Raw genomic sequence first — 18,255 nt, 5'->3', positions numbered from 1 at the left:
TCCCAGCAAAGAATGCTTTAATGCCAGGCTGGGCAGGGCCCACATGCAAGTGGAGTGCACCTTTGGGTGTCTCAAGGCCCGTTTCCTATGCCTCCTAACCCGGCTGGATGTAGGGGAGTGGAACCTCCCCTAGGTGGTTGCCACGTGTTGCGTGCTCCACAACCTGTGTGAGAGGAAGGGGAAGGTGTTCCTTCCTGGGTGGGGGGTAGAGGCCGGCTGGGAGGGCAGGGCCTTTGAACAGCCGTGCACAGGTGCCATCCAGCAGGCCCATCAGGCAGGGGTGTGCATCCAGGAGGCCCTGAGGGAGAGTTTCTTACAAGGACCCCAGTGACACTCTCCCTGGGGCCTCCCCACTAGGGGCCTGCGCCTTGCCCCTCGCTACCTTTCCTCCAACATCCCTCCCTTCCCCCCTCCACCCCTCCTGCAGAAACAATAAAACAAACTGTTTGTTTTTGAAAAAAAATCTCTCTTTGGATATTTATTTGGAGTAGAAGTAACTGGGGAGGGACCGGGGAAAGAACCTGGGAGGGGGAAGGGATGAGAACCTTGGAGTGGGGAGGAGGGAGCTTAAAAGGGGGAGGAGGGGTGAGGAGAGGCTCAGGGCTGGGGCTTGGAGTAGCACCTAGCTCAGCTGGCTTGTGTGCGGGGACCACGGCGACCACAGGGGCGGGTGCGGGGGGAGGCTAGGGGGAAAAGCAGGAGAGTGGCATGGGAGGAGGGGCAGGACCAGGAGCAGCAGCAGGAGCAGGAGCTGGCTCCAGGTGGGTGAGGAGAGCCTGCACGGTTGCACACACGGTGGAGCCCTGTTGCAGCATCTCCACCACTGCATGTCCTCCCAGAGCCTCTGGTCCAGCGTCTCGTGCAGGGCCTGGAGCACAGAGATATGCTCCCACAGCAGTTCGTCCTGTGTTCTCCAGCACCTGTGGCTCCTCCGGTGGCGGGTGGCTGCCCCGGGTGGTGTTGCCCACCCCCTCTCACAGCTGGTCCAGCTGGGGAGAATAAAGAGAGACAGTCAGTCATCCCTGGAGACACTGTCCCTGAGGCCTTGCCCTCATCTGTGAGCCGAGACCGACAGTTCCTGGTCAGATGAAGGTGATGTCCTGGGAGCAAGGCCACGTGTGGCCTGGATAGCAGGCCCTTTTTTACAGGGGCCCAGACATCCCCAGGGGACCATGCTTGTCACCAGGACGTGGGGTGTGGGGGAAGCAGGCATGGCAAGTTGCCGGCTACACGGGGATCCTGTGGGCAGGAGGGGGGCCTTGGGCTGGTTGGGCTTGCCTTGGTGCCGCACACATGCCGGGTCTAGCAGCGGTGGCATCCCAAGGGGAGGGAACTTGTATCCCTGGCTGCTGTGGGAGAAGGAGTGAGGGTGTGTGTGAGCAGCAGACGCACCTGCACCTGGCAGCGCACTCCCCGGGAATGGGTGCTGCCTCGAGCATGAAGGCATGCCTGTGTGTGGCACATGTATGTGTCTGTGTCCCCCCTTGGCCCCAGCTTCCTTCTAGTGGTGACTTGTGGTGGGAGGGTGTCCCACCCAGGTGTCCCAGGCGTGCTCAGATGCAGCCTCCTGGGGCTGTGTGGCCCAGACTAGCGCTGCACATGCATCCACATGCACGGACTGCAACGCGATTCCCCAGGGCGAGAAGGCTGAGTGAGGAGTGCACCCCAGCACCTTGCCGCCCACCACCTCCACCCTGTCTGTGTGAGGTAACTAAGGTCACTCACCTGATGTTCCCTCCCCGGCCTCGGAGGATGCCTGGGACACATCCAGGCCGCAGGGTACCGGCTCCAGTATCACCAAGGTGACGGTGCTGGCCGTGTTTGGGTCCTCCTCCTCATCATCATTTAAGTTTGCAGATGATACCAAACTGGGTGGGGTTGCGACTTCTTTGGAGGATAGGGACATAATTCAGAATGACCTTAGCAAGTTAGAGAAATGGTCGGAGGTAAACAGGATGAGGTTTAATAGAGAGAAATGCAAAGTGCTCCACTTAGGAAGGAACAATCAGTTCCATACATACAAGATGGGAAGCGACTGTCTAGGAAGGAGCATGGCGGAAAGGGATCTAGGGGTCATAGTGGACCACAAGTTGAATATGAGTCAACAGTGTGATGCTGTTGCAAAAAAAGCAAATATGATTCTAGGTTGTATTAACAGGTGTGTTGTAAGCAAAACTCGTGAAGTCATTCTGCCGCTCTACTCTGCACTAGTTAGGCCTCAGCTGGAGTACTGTGTCCAGTTCTGGGCGCCACATTTCAAGAAAGATGTGGAGAAATTGGAAAGGGTACAGAGAAGAGCGACAAGAATGATTAAAGGTTTAGAGAACATGACCTATGAAGCCAGGCTTCATGAACTGGGCTTGTTTAGTTTGGAAAAAAGAAGATTAAGGGGGGACATGATAGCGGTTTTCAAATATCTAAAAGGGTGTCACAAGGAGGAAGGCGAAAATTTGTTCCTCTTGGTTTCTGAGGACAGGACAAGGAGTAATGGGCTTAAAGTGCAGCAGGGGAGGTTTAGATTGGACATTAGGAAAAAATTCCTAACTGTCAGGGTGGTCAAATATTGGAATAAATTGCCAAGGGAGGTGGTGGAATCTCCCTCTCTGGAGATATTTAAGAACAGGTTAGATAGACATCTGTCAGGGATGGTGTAGACGGAGCTTGATCCTGCCTTGAGGGCAGGGGGCTGGACTCGATGACCTCTCGAGGTCCCTTCCAGTCCTATGATTCTATGATTCTATCATCACCGTCTCTGGCCCTTGACGACCAGGGGTGGGGAAGGGGCTGCACTGCCCCCCAGGATGTGGTGCAGGTCCTGGTAATAGGGGCAGGAGTGTGGTTCTGCCCCAAGTGGGAGCTGTGCTCCCTCGCCCTGGCGTAGGCCTGGTGGAGCTCTTTAAGCTTTCATCCGGACCTGCTCCTGGGTCTGGATATGGCCCTTGGTGGCCATGCAGCCGTAGATATCAGTGTTGCGCTGTCTGGAGCAGAGATCCTGGAGGTTTTCCTCTTTGTCCCACACCTCAAAGAGGGCCAAGATTTCCACCCCAGACCATGATGGCGCATGCCTCTTTTGCCACCTGGGAGGCTCCTGGGAGCCATCAGACTGCTCCCTGGGAGTGGGGGAGGGCTTTTGGGGGGTTTGAGGGTTAGTCATGCTGGCCCAATGACATGCAGCAGCAGCAGCAGCAGCAGCAGCAGCAGCAGCAGCAGCAGCAGCAGCAATGTGGCTGGAGGCTGTCAGGGCCAACTTCCTGCCACAAGCCCTTTACCCTGTGGCTGCAGCTTTAAGGGCTGAAGAGGAACTATAGAGCCCTGATGACTGTGGATGGAGTGGCCAGCAGGGCACCTGTGGGATTTCCTGGAGGCCCCTTATTTTGAAATAACTCCCTGTGCCATACATGCCCTATTTCAAAATAGCTTAGTGAGGTTCCCCAAGGGTCTGTCCTGGGACCAATCCTATTCAACTTATTCATAAATGATCTAGAGAAAGGGGTAAACAGTGAGGTGGCAAAATTTGCAGATGATACCAAACTTCTCAAGATAGTTAAGACGAAAGCAGACTGTGAAGAGCTTCAAAAAGATCTCAGCAAACTAAGTGACTGGGCAACAAAATAGCAAATGAAATGTAATGTGGGTAAATGTAAAGTAATGCACATTGGAAAAAATAACCCCAACTGTATATACAATATGATGGGGGCTAATTTAGCTACAACTACTCAAGAGAGAGATCTTGGAGTCATTGTGGACAGTTCTGTGAAAACATCCACTCAGTGTGCAGCGGCGGTCAAAACAGCAAATAGAATGTTAGGAATCATTAAAAAAAGAGAATAAGATGGAGAATATCTTATTGCCCTTATATAAATCCATGGTATGCCCACATCTTGAATATTGCGTGCAGATGTGGTCACCTCGTTTCAAAAAAGATATATTGGTATTGGAAAAGGTCCAGAAAAGGGCAACAAAAATGATTAGGGGTTTGGAACGGGTCCCATGTGAAGAGAGATTAAAAAGACTTGGACTTTTCATCTTAGAAAAGAGGAGACTAAGGGGGGATATGACAGAGGTCTATAAAATCATGACTGGTGTGGAAAAAGTGAATAAGGAAGAGTTATTTACTTATTCCCACAATAAAAGAACTAGAGGTCACTAAATGAAATTAATAGGCAGCAGGTTTAAAACAAACAAAAGGACGTTTTTCTTCACTTAGCGCACAATCAACCTGTGGAACTCCTTTCCAGAAGATGCGGTGAAGGCTAGGACTAACAGGGTTCAAAAAAAGAGCTTGATAGATTCATGGAGGTTAGGTCCATCAATGGTTATTAGCCAGGATGGGTAGGAATGGTGTCCCTAGCCTCTGTTTCTCTGGAGGTGGGTGACAGGAGAGGGATCACGTGAGGATTACCTGTTGTGTCCCCTCCCTCTGGGGCTTCTGGTATTGGCCACAGTCGGCAGACAGGATACTGGGCTAGATGGACCTTTGGTCTGACCCAGTACGGCCGTTCTTATGAAATGGGTGTTATTCCTTGTGTAATGAGGTTTACAGATTTTGGAATAAGCCGTCCATTATTTCAAAATTATCTCAACAAAATAACGGTGCAGTGTAGACGCACCCTTAGAGACTCCTAGTTATAATTCTCCAGATGCTATTTAAAATTCCAATACCATTGTCTCTGATCCTGGGAATGCACAGTTCTTCACAAGGACAGATAGTAAGTTGTAAGTCACCCCATTCATTCAAGCTGCTTGTTCATATTCAGGTCATTCTTCGAACCCCAGTTAGCAAAGAAGCCACAATCATTTTTCATGTGATTTTGCAGAGACGGGTCACTTTAGCTTTATCCCAAATCCATGTTGAACCAGAGGATGGTTTCACCCCCCTCCCTATCTCCTTGCAGGAATAAATGATCAAATCCAGCACAAGACAGGGAGACAAATAATTGTACTCAAAGTCTCAAACAATACTTGAGGTTTTATAGACTCTAGGGAGTTCTCTTGATTCAGAAAGAACAGTTAAAAGATATTCACCAACTCAATGAAATGGCAACAGTTACACAAGTAGAAGCTGAAGGACTAGGAAGAGACACTTTGTATCACTCAGAACAGAAATGCAGCAACTCTGCAACCGATGAGGAGGAAATACCACACGCTGGAAAGAAGCAGTCATCTGTGTCATGGTGAGAAAAGGGCTGTTTAAAATCCAGAGCCTCCTCTTGTTAAGTTTAACACATCTACAGTAAAGGCATGGCCTAAATTCATCTTCTTCTGTACTGAACAGGAAGCCACTTCACTGATGGAAAAGAACTTTGCTCACCACAGATCTGGATGATCAGCAGCATCTGACAGATCTCTTGGCATACACTGGTTGTAGATTCCTGGAGCAACGAGGGAGGCCACTCACATAAATAAATACCTTGTGACACTTGTCCTGGGTGTCCTGCAGCTCTTTGCTCTTTAGAAGGAGTTTCTTTTCCATGGAGCTGATCTTAGCTGGAGAGTCTAACCCCAAGACAACAGTTCTAAAAGAACAAAGCCAAAAAATACATAAATATAGACAAAATAGCACAGGACTCTCCACTTAACTTTCGCCAGATCATTAGGTAGTTATCAGGGGTTAAATGAGGAGGAAAGATAAGGCAAATTTTATGGTATAACAGTTACAAGATTAGGTCAATCAACATTGTGAATCTTTAGTAACCACCATGTCAGATCCTCTACTGGTTACAAGATTAGTATTTTCATTTACTCAGTACATTTTAAGACATAACATCAAATAATGCGACACAAAGCATTTCTAGATGCTTCTTGTGTATATCTATTTGTTACTATTACACAGGTTTCAAAAACAAAAGCAGATAGTACTAGAAAAGCAACGGAAAGCTTAAAATGTGCCAAACTCTGAACCACAGTGAGCTCAAGCGCCTGCTCTTTAACTTGTTTTCTGCTATCTAAGTATTTTACTAAAACATGAGAGGGCTGGGGTTGTCCTCTCTTCCCACGGCAGCCTCATCTCCAGCCCCACCCCAGAGCAATGATTTAAAATGAAGAAAAAACAATAATTATTTGAGTTAAGGACCTGAGCAATGCTGGGTAAATCTTCTAGTTCAAAATAAATAAAAAAAAAAAATCACTTAAAATACATGTGTTAATTGTGGCAAATTTTTCTTACTATGAAAATCAGTACATCTCAATGTCAAAGCAAGCATATATGGGATTTGCATTAGGCACATATACTTAAGAGTTTAGCAGTGTCCACTTCGGCTAATTCCTCCTTTCATGCAAACTACACAGATTGCTTCATAAGTACTCCTACCACATTTTTGTCTCAAAAAGAGAGAGCAATCAAGAGAAATGGGATACTTAAAATCTAACAGAAGCCTTATCACAGAGATCCAAACTCACAAAAGATGTTATGACAAGATGTGAAATGTGTGTTGTAGGTCAGTGGTTCCCAACCTTTGATTATACGGACCCCTTTTCAATCTATTAAAATTTCATGGACCCCCCTCCCCCTGGGGAGGGAAAAAAAAAAAAGAAAAATGACAATTGGGCCCACCATGGTGGGCCCGATCCTTATTTTTAAACTTTCCATGGACCCCCTGCAGTACTGTCATAGACCACCAGGGGTCTGCGGCCCACAGGTTGGGAACCACTGTTGTAGGTCATTGTTCCATACCCCTTCATTCAGAGTTCTCAGAAGTCATACACATTCAATCTGACAGCAAAAGCTACCATGGAAATATATCACTCAACTGGTATAATCTCAGAATATTTAATTAAATTAACCATTAAACCAAGTATTGCTTTGCTCAGCACAACAGTGTCTGCAATTTCCTCTGAGGAGTGAAGAAATGACTAACAAGAGAATCAACTCATGTAAATAAAAAACAGGAATAATGGGGGATATAAAAAAACCTCAAGTCTTGGTCAAATCTACAATAGCAAATACTAACCACACTGCCTGTGCTAGATTATGTCACAGGGGGGCTCGTCTACACTGGCCCCTTTTCCGGAAGGGGCATGTAAATTTCATGAGTCGTAGTAGGGAAATGCGCGGGGGATTTAAATATCCCCCGCGGCATTTAAATAAAAATGTCCACCGCTTTTTTCCGGCTTTTAAAAAAGCCGGAAAAGAGCGTCTACACTGGCCCCGATCCTCCGGAAAAAGTGCCCTTTTCCGGAGGATCTTATTCCTACTTCGAAGTAGGAATAAGATCCTCCGGAAAAGGGCACTTTTTCCGGAGGATCGGGGCCAGTGTAGACGCTCTTTTCCGGCTTTTTTAAAAGCCGGAAAAAAGCGGCGGACATTTTTATTTAAATGCCGCGGGGGATATTTAAATCCCCCGCGCATTTCCCTACTACGACTCATGAAATTTACATGCCCCTTCCAGAAAAGGGGCCAGTGTAGACGTAGCCAGATATTTTAGTAAAAGTCATGTGGGCAATAATAAATCATGGAAGCCCAAGTCCTGCCACGTATGGTGCTGAAGAAGTCAAGGAGATCAATTACAGTACTGGAATCCATGACCAAATCATATCCTTACTCATGCTCTGTTTTCTAACTTCATTCCCATCTCTACCCTTCCACCTCCAGCCTTTCCTTTTTTGCTCCCTCTTAAATGACTACTCCACCCTAAAGCACACACACACACAAACAACCACTGATACCATCAAGATATGAATGCAGTAAACTGAGAAAGCAGAATATTATTGGAATCTTGTTCTTCCTTTCCAAGGACTGGAACACAAACCTACCAGATAGAGGTCAATACAAAAAACAACAGTGAAAGAAATCCTCACCAGCAAAGTAAAAATACTTGTGACAAGACCAGCCCCACTCCCAACCTCAGCTGCTGGGGAGGAGACAGGTGCTGAGATATCTACTAAGGATGTAAAGATTAACCAGTTACCTGGTAAGCATTCGGTTCCACCGCAACAGTCCCAGAGGGGGCAAGCGGGACCCCAGCCATGGTGCAGCAGCCCCAGACACAGTCCGCTATGCCTGTCCACAGGTCTGGTAAGCCCTCCCCCCCAGCTGCCCTATATGCCCACCAATGGTTAACCAGTTACATGATATAATTTTAAATTGTTTAACCAGTTAACTATTTTGATCGATATTTACATCTCTAATATCTACTTGGATCAAACCTGAAAATTCCTCATTTTGCATCAGCCTTGCCTCTACCTACTATGATAAATTTGAAGAACTAGTCCTCATCACACTTCTCCAGTGTCTATTATTGGAATAAGGACAAGAAGAGTTGGGGAAAAAGAGAATTATGAAAGGCCTGCTCTAGCCCCTCTTCCATCCTTTTTTGAAGTCCCCTTTACCCATTGTGACGGGGTGTCCCAGCCCCGCCCTGTAGAACAGACTGTGGGCTGGGCCCAGCTGGCTGAAACCACCCCTCCCCCACGGCCTTGTGGGGCATGCTCACAGGTGAGCTTGAGTATAAAAAGCCGAGAGGTGGATCATTCAGGGGGGACTGCAGAAGGGGAAGGATGTGATGTGAGAGCTCTAGAGCCAGATGAGCAGATGCAGCCTGACCCAGCAACCACCATAGCCCCAGCAGCAATTGCAGCTGCAGTCATGGTCCAGGAGGCCGTCTGGAGGTACGGTGATGGGGAGATGCATGGGGTAGTAGGAAGTAGCCCAGGGTGGGGAATTGACACCTGAGTGCTCAGTGTGTTGCAGTGGGATTCCCTGCTGAGCAAGCATTGGATTCTGCCACTGCCAACAGGGCCCTGGGCTGGGACCTGGTGGAGTGGGAGGGCAGCAATATCTGTGCCCCAGATGGCCCCGGGCCTATACACAGGTGGGGGGGTCCTAGCACCCAATCCCACCTACCCCGAACAAGTCCTGTCCGGTTCCAAGAAACCAGCCACAGATCCCTGGTCAATTTACCCTCTGGATCTTACCCACAAATCACGCTGGGCCAATCCTTTAGAATCTAACAACTAAAGGTTTATTATCACAAGAAAGAAAAGCATGAGAGTAAGGTTGTTAAAGGATAGTACGTTACATGCACCGAATCTCCCAGTTCTCGATGCAGGCTCTAGCAGAGATGTTGCAGCTGCTGGTTTAAGAGTCCTTGTTGCACATCCTAGCATCAGGATGGGTTCACAGGTCTTCCAGGCTCTTCGATCCCTGCAATGCTGCCTCTGGGATGAAGTGCTGAGCTGAGAACAAAATGGCCTCGACCACATGGCCTCTTTATACCTCCTTCCTGGCCTCTTCTTGTATGTAGCAGGTCACCTGGTCAGAGGCCAATCTCTGTGTTTCCTGCTGGCTGCTCTCAGGTGACAGCCCCCATTCTTTAGGTGTGTCCTTGGCCCATCAAGTGCCATTGTCCCACAGGGCCTGGCTACTCAGCCTGTCCATAGCAATGCTTAACCCCATTCAGAGAAATATTCAGTATCCACACAGATTACAGATTCCTACCTACACACACAGACATTATACACTCACATAAATAGCATACATAAGATCAGCAAACAATAAGCTCCCATTCAATACCCCACATGGCCCCCTTCTATACCATTTTTGGGGCCAACACCCCCACCTATGGGTGCAGCAGAGATCTGGCTGCTCCCCTCAAATTTGGTAACGTGACTCCCCCAACGCAAAATTGATGCAGGAAGTGATGCCAGTAACATCACTGAGGGCATCACAGGCCTCCCCATGCTTTGGCTCTGTGTCATCGCATGTTCTAACCCAATGTTAGAAACAACAGTACAGTGCTGGATCAGTGTATGAGAACCCAGTTTGCCTAAAATAGGCTTCATTACTGCAAGGTCTGTCATAGTGACAACCACATCCTTGCACTGTCTTAGAATCCCAAGGTAAAACTTGGTAAAACCCAGAACTAATTGGATCTGCCTTTGTAGCATGATCCCCATGTGCGTCAGGTGATTCTGCCCAGAGCTGAAGAAAATAGTGAATTTATCCAGGCCAGCTCTGGCAACTCTCTGAACAACAATGAACACTGTGTGAATGCAGGTATTCTCACCCCAAATCGCGTGGGCATTTTTGCATTTAGCCACGAAAACAAAATGGTGGCGTGCCTCAATTTCCCTTTTCACACAGGACCTTCTGGCTGGAACCCTTTTTGTCCTGTAAGAAGTTCCAAGACCAGTTACAAGCATTAACCATGAACTAGCAAGATCACAATGTCCCTTTACATACCATCTGTCGTTCGGTACATCTCCAGACAGATTACATGGTATTTCCATAAGATCATGCACATTGTATACCTTTACATTTCTCTGCAACAATAACACATTGGTTACAAGAATTAACATCAGTAACAAGAACAATCCTATACCAGGTGTATATTGACATTCTCCATCATGCCCCTTCTCTGGCCCCACACCATTGCAGTTTTGGCCCTTCAGGTTCAAATTGCAAATCTTCTTGGCCAAAGCAAGTCCTGCCCCTCCCCCTTGTCCTCTGGGCTCCAGGCCTGAAACCTCTGGCTTGACCAAGACAAAAGGCTGGCTGGGAGTGACTCCCTGGCTCACAATGGCCCTGGAATTCTCCCCCTTCCCCCACTCAGTGGGGTAACAGCAGTAAGCTGTAGACTCTCAAGTCTCTCCTCTGTCCACCTCCAACCTCTGTTTCCACATGGAACCAGATATCAACTTCCCTGATAGTCTGAGTGTCCACCGTGTCCAGAGATGGGAGCGTAACTGCCATCTCCTGCATCCTAGGGAGAGTGACCACACAGCTGTTCTGCTCTGCATACTTAGCTACACAGCCCTTCTCCTGAATCTGAGACACTAAGTTCCCACTCTCCTCACTCACCTGGGAATAATCCTGTCACACACACACTGACTTCCCAGCAAGCTGGTCACACACAGTCACTGGGTTAGCAGCCTGCTCCAGTTCTCTGGATGTTCCTGCCTCATCTGGAACAACCCTCAGTCCCTTGGAGACTTCACAACCATCCACACTGGATTTGTCTACATCCAAATCAGTGGAGTCACTGCTAATGGACAAATTCTGTCCCTCAGGCACGGCAACAAGTGCCTCACACAACAAGCTGCTGCCTTTTACAGGCAGAGCTTTCTCCTGAATGCCTTCTCTAAGCCAGGCAACGTCACCTCTCTCAGTTACTGCAAACTGCTTGCTACAAGCACTGCCAGGACTCTCCTCCCTATGAGCTTCCTTAGGAAACAGTTCACCCTTCTCTGGCTCCACAGCAGCATTACCCTGCTAAGCCACAACCAACTCTTCAACTAGAACTCCGCTCTGGCCAGCCACTCCAGACTGCCCCAGAGAAACATTTCCCTGATTTCTGGGCCCTTCCTGCCCCGGTTCTGATTCCAGCCTCACCTCCGAGGCATCAGACGGGCACTCACCCACAGGCTCACTGCCCCCCTGCACAGACACCCAGCCATCTGCCACCGGCACACATGTAGAGACACTTTCTCCTTGGTTACAGGGAGACTGACCAGCTCCAGGAAACTTTCCATACCCACATGCACCCCCTTCCCAAACCTCCCTGTTAGCTACAGGTAACACAAAAGGTTTGCATTCACACATGCTTTGGGGTTTGGTTCTCACATCAGCTGGGTAAAATACGTCTGCCATATCATAAGCACACCGCATACCCACAGAGTTACACATTGAACCTTCAGGAGAATACAGTCTCTCTTGTTCTTTTAGTCTCTTAAGCTGGAGGTCAAGTCTAGCATTTTCCTCCTTGGCTAGGGCCATCTTCTTTGCATGCTCTACCTCTTCCCTCCGCTGTCTCTCAGCATATTCTGCCTTTTTCTCCTCAAGTTCCCGATCCATCTCCTTCTGTCTCTTAGCAATTTCTTCATCTGCTTTCTGCCTTCTTTCAGCAGCTTCCTTGGCTCGCTTCTGCTCCCTTTCATCCACATCTCTGGTTAGTAACAACACTACCAGATCTAGTTTAGAGGCCCTCTTCCTAAAGGCAATGCCTCTCCCCAAGCACAAATCCTTCAGAGCACTTTTGCCCAGACTCTCATATAATCCCGGGATCATCGCAGCGGCTCTTTAACCAACCAAACTCTCAACACCAAAAATCAAATTTAGACAGCGTGGGGTCCTGATCCCAAAGCTCAATTGACCAAGATCTGTGGATCCTGCCGACTACGCCACTGTGACGGACCGGGCAGTCTCTGGGCACAGCTGAGGGCGTCCGCTCAGGGCGAATTGCTCAAATTCGGGGCTCCTTACAGCCCCCAGACTGGTGACCTCTCCAAGCAGGCCACAAACCAGTCTCACAGAGCGCTTCAGCAACCTGCCTGAAGCCTCATGAGCAAAACCCCTCCGACACCCCAGCAATATCCGTGCCCCAGATGGCCCCGGGCCTATACACAGGTGGGGGGTCCTAGCACCCAATCCCACCTACCCCGAACAAGTTCTGTCTGGTTCCAAGAAACCAGCCACAGATCCCTGGTCAATTTACCCTCTGGACCTTACCCACAAATCACGCTGGGCCAATCCTTTAGAATCTAACAACTAAAGGTTTATTATCACAAGAAAGAAAAGCATGAGAGTAAGGTTGTTAAAGAATAGTACGTTACATGCACCGAATCTCCCAGTTCTCGATGCAGGCTCTAGCAGAGATGTTGCAGCTGCTGGTTTAAAAGTCCTTGTTGCACATCCTAGCATCAGGATGGGTTCACAGGTCTTCCAGGCTCTTCGATCCCTGCAATGCTGCCTCTGGGATGAAGTGCTGAGCTGAGAACAAAATGGCCTCAACCACATGGCCTCTTTATACCTCCTTCCTGGCCTCTTCTAGTATGTAGCAGGTCACCTGGTCAGAGGCCAGGTCAGGTCACCTGGTCAGAGGCCACAGAGGTCTGTGTTTCCTGCTGGCTGCTCTCAGGTGACAGCCCCCATTCTTTAGGTGTGTCCTTGGCCCATCAAGTGCCATTGTCCCACAGGGCCTGGCTACTCAGCCTGTCCATAGCAATGCTTAACCACATTCAGAGAAATATTCAGCTTCCACACAGATTACAGATTCCTACCTACACACACAGACATTATACACTCACATAAATAGCGTACATAAGATCAGCAAACAATAAGCTCCCATTCAATACCCCACATGGCCCCCTTCTATACCATTTTTGGGGCCAACACCCCCACCTATGGGTGCAGCAGCAATCTGGCTGCTCCCCTCAAATTTGGTAACGTGACACTGGGTCCCCTAACCCCTGGCCCCCCACAGTGCTCCTGGGTGGAGATAGTTTCCCTGTGGACTAGGCCTCAGGGCTGTATTTACCCCAGTACAGAAGGACTGTTATTAAGGACCAGGCCTCTGAGCTGTATTAACCCCTATAGAGGGGACTGTCAGCTGGACTCTGGCTGCTATTTGGGGCTCTGACGGCCAGGCTGTAGAAACCCTGGTAAGGGGAGCTGAGACTTGGACTCCGGCCATTGGGCCGTATGGATGCTGATAGGCAGGCCCGTGTTGGGCTTTGACTGTGGGATCCTGCCCGAGGGGAGCACACCCCTCGACACCCATGAATAAAAGCATAAGCCTCTCTGCTGTTGCTGCTGCTCAAGGCTTTGCCAAGCAGTGGCAACAATGTGAAAGTTACATGATTTTGATAGTTTTGCTACTACTCTCTAGATTCTGACTGGAACATAGGACTGGAAGGAACCTCTTAGGTCATTAAGTCCAGTCCCTGCTATTGCATATAATCCCATTCATAAATTTATCACACTCCATATTCAAACTAGCTAAACAGTTTGCCCCCACTACTCCCATTGGAAAGGTATGCCAAAAATCTTCCTCCTCTGATATTTAGATATTTTCCCATAGGTAAATTTAGGCTGGAAATTTAGAAGCGCTTATACGCATTTGTTCTTGTGTTTTTTAGCTCAAAAAGCTCTACTCCCTCCCTGGTGTTTACTTCCCAATGTATTTATAGAGAGCAAGCATATCCCCTCTCAGCTTTCATTTTGCTAGTCTAAACAAGCCCAGCTCTTAGTTTCCTTTGGTAAGACAAGCTCTCCATTCCCCTAAACATCCTAGCAATCTTTGTATGCATCCATTCCAGTTTGAATTAATCTGTATTGAATGAGTGACCAGATCTGTATACAATATTCCAGATGAGGTCTTAACAGTGCCTTGTACAATGGCATTAATACTTCCCTATGTCTATTAGAAATACCTAACCTAATACATCCCAGATGTAGCGAAAGTAACATGAACCTTGTTAATTACAATCTACCGCTGGTGCTGCACAAAACTATGAGCAGCAAATAAAGGCACTGGAGATATCAGACTGCAGACACAGGAAACCAGCTCTGCATCACTTAGCATAAGAATGACAATTCCTTTTTAAATAAAAGTTTACATTCTATATTGATGAATTAGGACCTCATACTTTTTAGAAAAAGTACCCTATTTACTATGAGCAAATACCCAAATGATTTTTAAGTCATACCTTCTGTTTGTTTGTTCTCATTTACCAGTTCCTGTCTAAGATTAGATTAAGCTTCCTAGGGCAGGTAATGTGTCTTATTTAATCAATAAAGCACCTAGCACACTGTGGACACTTTAGGTGCATCTACACAGCACCCTTACCTCAAAATAAGCTATGCCATTTGCACTATGGAAATTGCGTAGCTTATTTAAAAATTAAGGTGCTATTCCAAAACGTCCCTTATCCCTTGTGCAATGAGGTTTACAGGGACGTCAGAATATAACGGGCTTGCTCTTAAGATGCAGAATGTCCACTGTGTAGACATAGACTTTATAATTTATAAATAAGACATCATCTTCATTCCCCACCCTAACACTGGCACCAAGGAGATCACTAGTCACTGCACTAGTTGAAATACTAGTTCAAAGTGAGCTTAAATAATGATGTATCCAAATTGCCCTCATTCCTTGCAATATTTAGCAGCTGCTTTTCAAAACAAAATATAGTTGCTTGCTCCCAAAGGGAAATCCAGAACGAGTTTGTGAAAATCTAGTTCTAAAGTAAAGTTCAGCCTATGAAATAAGCAGAATCTTATCTTTTTCTTCCAAAAGAAATTTAATATGATCAATTTTGTGCATCAGCATACAGAAAACAAAACTGCGTCAGGAAGTTCTACACAATTTCACCCATAATTCTGCCACTCATATTAATCTTGATCCTCCTTTGCTGTATCTTCACTGTTCTACTATTAGAACCCAAAACAAAAATTCAGTTATCCTTTGCTGTTATATGCACCACCTCCTACTAATCAGTTCCAATATAGCTTTGACAATGAATACCTCTAATAACCTGCAACACCCCCATTATGATCAGCCTTGAACCATTATCACACAGATATGCCAATGCACCTGACACTTAACCTTAAACTAGGGCTGGGCAAAATATGGGCCGCATCCAGCCCTCCAAGCCGCTGGATCCGGCCCGCGGACACAGTAGGGAGCCTCGGCCAGGCTCCCTGCTTGCCTCGCCCCACCCACATGCCACTCAGAGAAATGGCCCAGCAGCTGCTTTTTTCATAACTGTGAGCCTGGGGGGGGGGGGGTGCATGGGAAGGCTTCATGTGCTGCTCCTGCCCCAGCACAATCCCATTGGCCAGAAACTGAATTTGAATAACAGGAAGCACCATGCCTTCCTCCAGCTCAGTTATTCACACATGCACATGGCCCCTGCAGCCTGTGCATGGGCAGGGCAGGGCAGGGCAGGCAGGCAGGCAGGCAGCCTGCCTCAGAAACGTGCAGGGCTTCTGGCTGTGAGTCACCCAGGTAAGTCTCCCAGCCAGAGCCTGCCTCTGACACCCCAGCCCCTCCTTTCCCCAACCCTCTGCCCCACCACTCCTGCCCCCCTACCCCACATAACCTAAACCCTCTGCTCCCCTCCTGCACCCATATCCCCTCCCAGATCTGGCACCCCAATCCCCTGCCCCAGATCACAATCCCCTCCTGTCCTAGGTCCCAAACCAAACTCCTGCACCCCAATCCCCTGCTCTAGGTCCCAAACCAAACCCCTGCACCCTCTCCTATACTCCAAACTCCTGCCCCAGGTCACAACCCCCTCCTGCCCTAGGTCACATCCCAAATCCCTGCACCCCAGTCCAGTGCCTCAGATCACAACTGCCTCCTTCATTCAAACTCCCTCCCAGAACCCACACTCCCTCACCCCAAGCTCCATCCCAGACCCCACACCTCCTCCATTAATATCATGGAAGAGTGCAGCCCTTGAACACTTTCCAAAATCTTGGAGTGGCCCCCTGTCAAAGTATTGCCCACCCCTGCCTTAAACCCTTTCCTCTAGCAATACACACAGATCAGGTCCTGGGCCTCTACTGACAGTTGACCAGAAAGCTTACTCCCTAGTGGGCTGGTTGCCAGATACACAAATGGCAAACACCATAAGTCATTTAACTTACAATTCAAGGTAGATTTTAACCCCAAATATGCAGTTGAAAATTTACCAACTCCAAAACTACTTCTACTGACATCTCACGAAGAGCCAACATCTCTTCTTTCAACCATTATTTTAACTTCCTCCTTCTCCCTCCCAACCATGAAGGCAACACCTGTGAGGAGGGGCAGACACTAAAGACAGTCAGTCTCTCTCCTTCTGATAACTGGTGTAGACATTATGTAACCTTGACTCAAAACATGGGCAAGAGCCAAGAATACTACCACATTTGGTTCCATAATTCTCTCAAGCAACTTACTCAGCACCAACAACAACTACTGCGATCAATATGATAGAGACATGAAATCCGGCTTTAAGTCCCTGATGGGAGCTATGTATCAGCACCAAAAGGCAATGGTTAAAACTAAAAGATAACACCTTAGCATGTTGAGTTACCAAACCAGCTAAAGGAACTGCATTTGTGTGTGGCCTTCTGGTACTGGAATAAGGACTCCTCAATTTGATGTGCTGCACTAATGCATTTCTCATTGGCTCGAACAACAGGAGCCAAGGACTTACCAGGTTAAAGAGGTTTACACCATGTCATTTACACTTTCCTCTTCCTCTCTTGGAAATCCTAATTCCATTCCAAATGAAGACTAATTTTGTGGTTCTCAGTTCCATACCCCCTGCACTCTGTCTCTGACCCTGTAACACATCTACAATACAGCAATGCCCCCCAGTCTGTGTTAAACTTGACCAAGCAGTACACACTGCCAGCTCACTAGCCCATCAGCACACACTTCTGGATTCTCCATCCCTGCGGATCACTGATTCAGCCTTACACCCGCCCCTAGCTTTGTGACATCCAGCCTCTGCATTTCTGACCTGACAGAACATACCCACACTTCAGCCTCTGAACTCCACAGGATAGTCCTTCTTCCGGATACCTGTAAAAACCAGAAATCAAACCACCCACTCCTTTCCAGAGCAGTAAACACAACTAATCTAAAGTAACCAAATTACAATTTTTAGCAATGTCAGTTTCAGAACCAGCCTTCTTATTTTCTATACAAAGCAAGAGAACAATATTAAATATACAAACCCACAGCAGCAACAGATAGAGCCTAAAGCGGTCAGCTCCCCTAAAGCAGAGCACAGGCCAGTTAAAAGCAGCTTTCCCCCTCCCCCACCCACTCCCCACTAAAAGCCCTGATTTTTTTCTTCTACTAATCCTGTTCACTAAGACAGTAATTCCCACTTACTGTGATCTGAGGATCCCTAGAGCCTTGATGAAGGAAAACCATACAAATGGTAAATCTTCACCTGAAAAACCAGCTGGGTTCAACTGACGCAGAGAGGATAAAACCCGCAAATTCTTCTCTGGTTCAGCAAAATGTGAGGTGTCATCAGACCTGAGGGTAGGAAAGAAGGAGGGAGGAGCTGGTGGGGAAAAAAACAAGGAGAAAAGACAATTTTCAGCTACAGTTTGCTCTGCAATGGTCCCATTCATTCAGTGCTTGCAATGGCACTGCAGCTCCTGCTTTTAATCTTGCTAATACAAGCAGCCCGAGCTCTCAAATCCTATTACAGCAACAAGAGATTAACCCTTCAGCTACCAACATGGCTACCATTCTGCAGGCACAATGTCTCCTATGCTGGTTAAACTGGTATTTTGAGTCAAACCAAAAGCATCAGGCTAAGAAAACCTTTGGTCTACTATTTACAGATTTTTAGCTCCTGATTTTTCTAGAAAAACAAAGATGTCTCTAAACCACCCAATTAGTGGAGTAAACTATTCACAAGAATAGAGTCAGCTACCTTGTTAGCCAGCTAAGGACCAATTTCTGCCTATCACCTCTACCAGCAGCCTCTCCAGTCCAGATTTCTGGTTCTTGTTACCATCAGTAA

The 18,255-nt window shown here is 47.7% G+C and overlaps 1 protein-coding gene across 1 annotated transcript in view; it reads right to left on the bottom strand.

Moving 5' to 3' along the window:
* LOC102451575 (citron rho-interacting kinase-like) overlaps window positions 1-17,880 on the bottom strand; it is a 353,172-nt gene extending 335,292 nt beyond the window's left edge. The window contains 2 exon segments of the mRNA XM_075897800.2: window positions 5,411-5,516; window positions 17,610-17,880. Coding sequence (XP_075753915.2) covers window positions 5,411-5,516; window positions 17,610-17,857 — 354 coding nt within the window. The 5' untranslated portion in view covers window positions 17,858-17,880.
* Between the last annotated feature and the right edge of the window lie 375 nt (window positions 17,881-18,255).

The sequence above is a fragment of the Pelodiscus sinensis genome, chromosome W, assembly GCF_052426305.1.
Source record: "Pelodiscus sinensis isolate ZL-2025 chromosome W, ASM5242630v1, whole genome shotgun sequence".
Taxonomy (NCBI): domain Eukaryota; kingdom Metazoa; phylum Chordata; order Testudines; family Trionychidae; genus Pelodiscus; species Pelodiscus sinensis.
The sequence above is the reverse complement of the archived record's forward strand: the minus strand, read 5'-3'. Positions and strand labels throughout refer to the sequence as shown.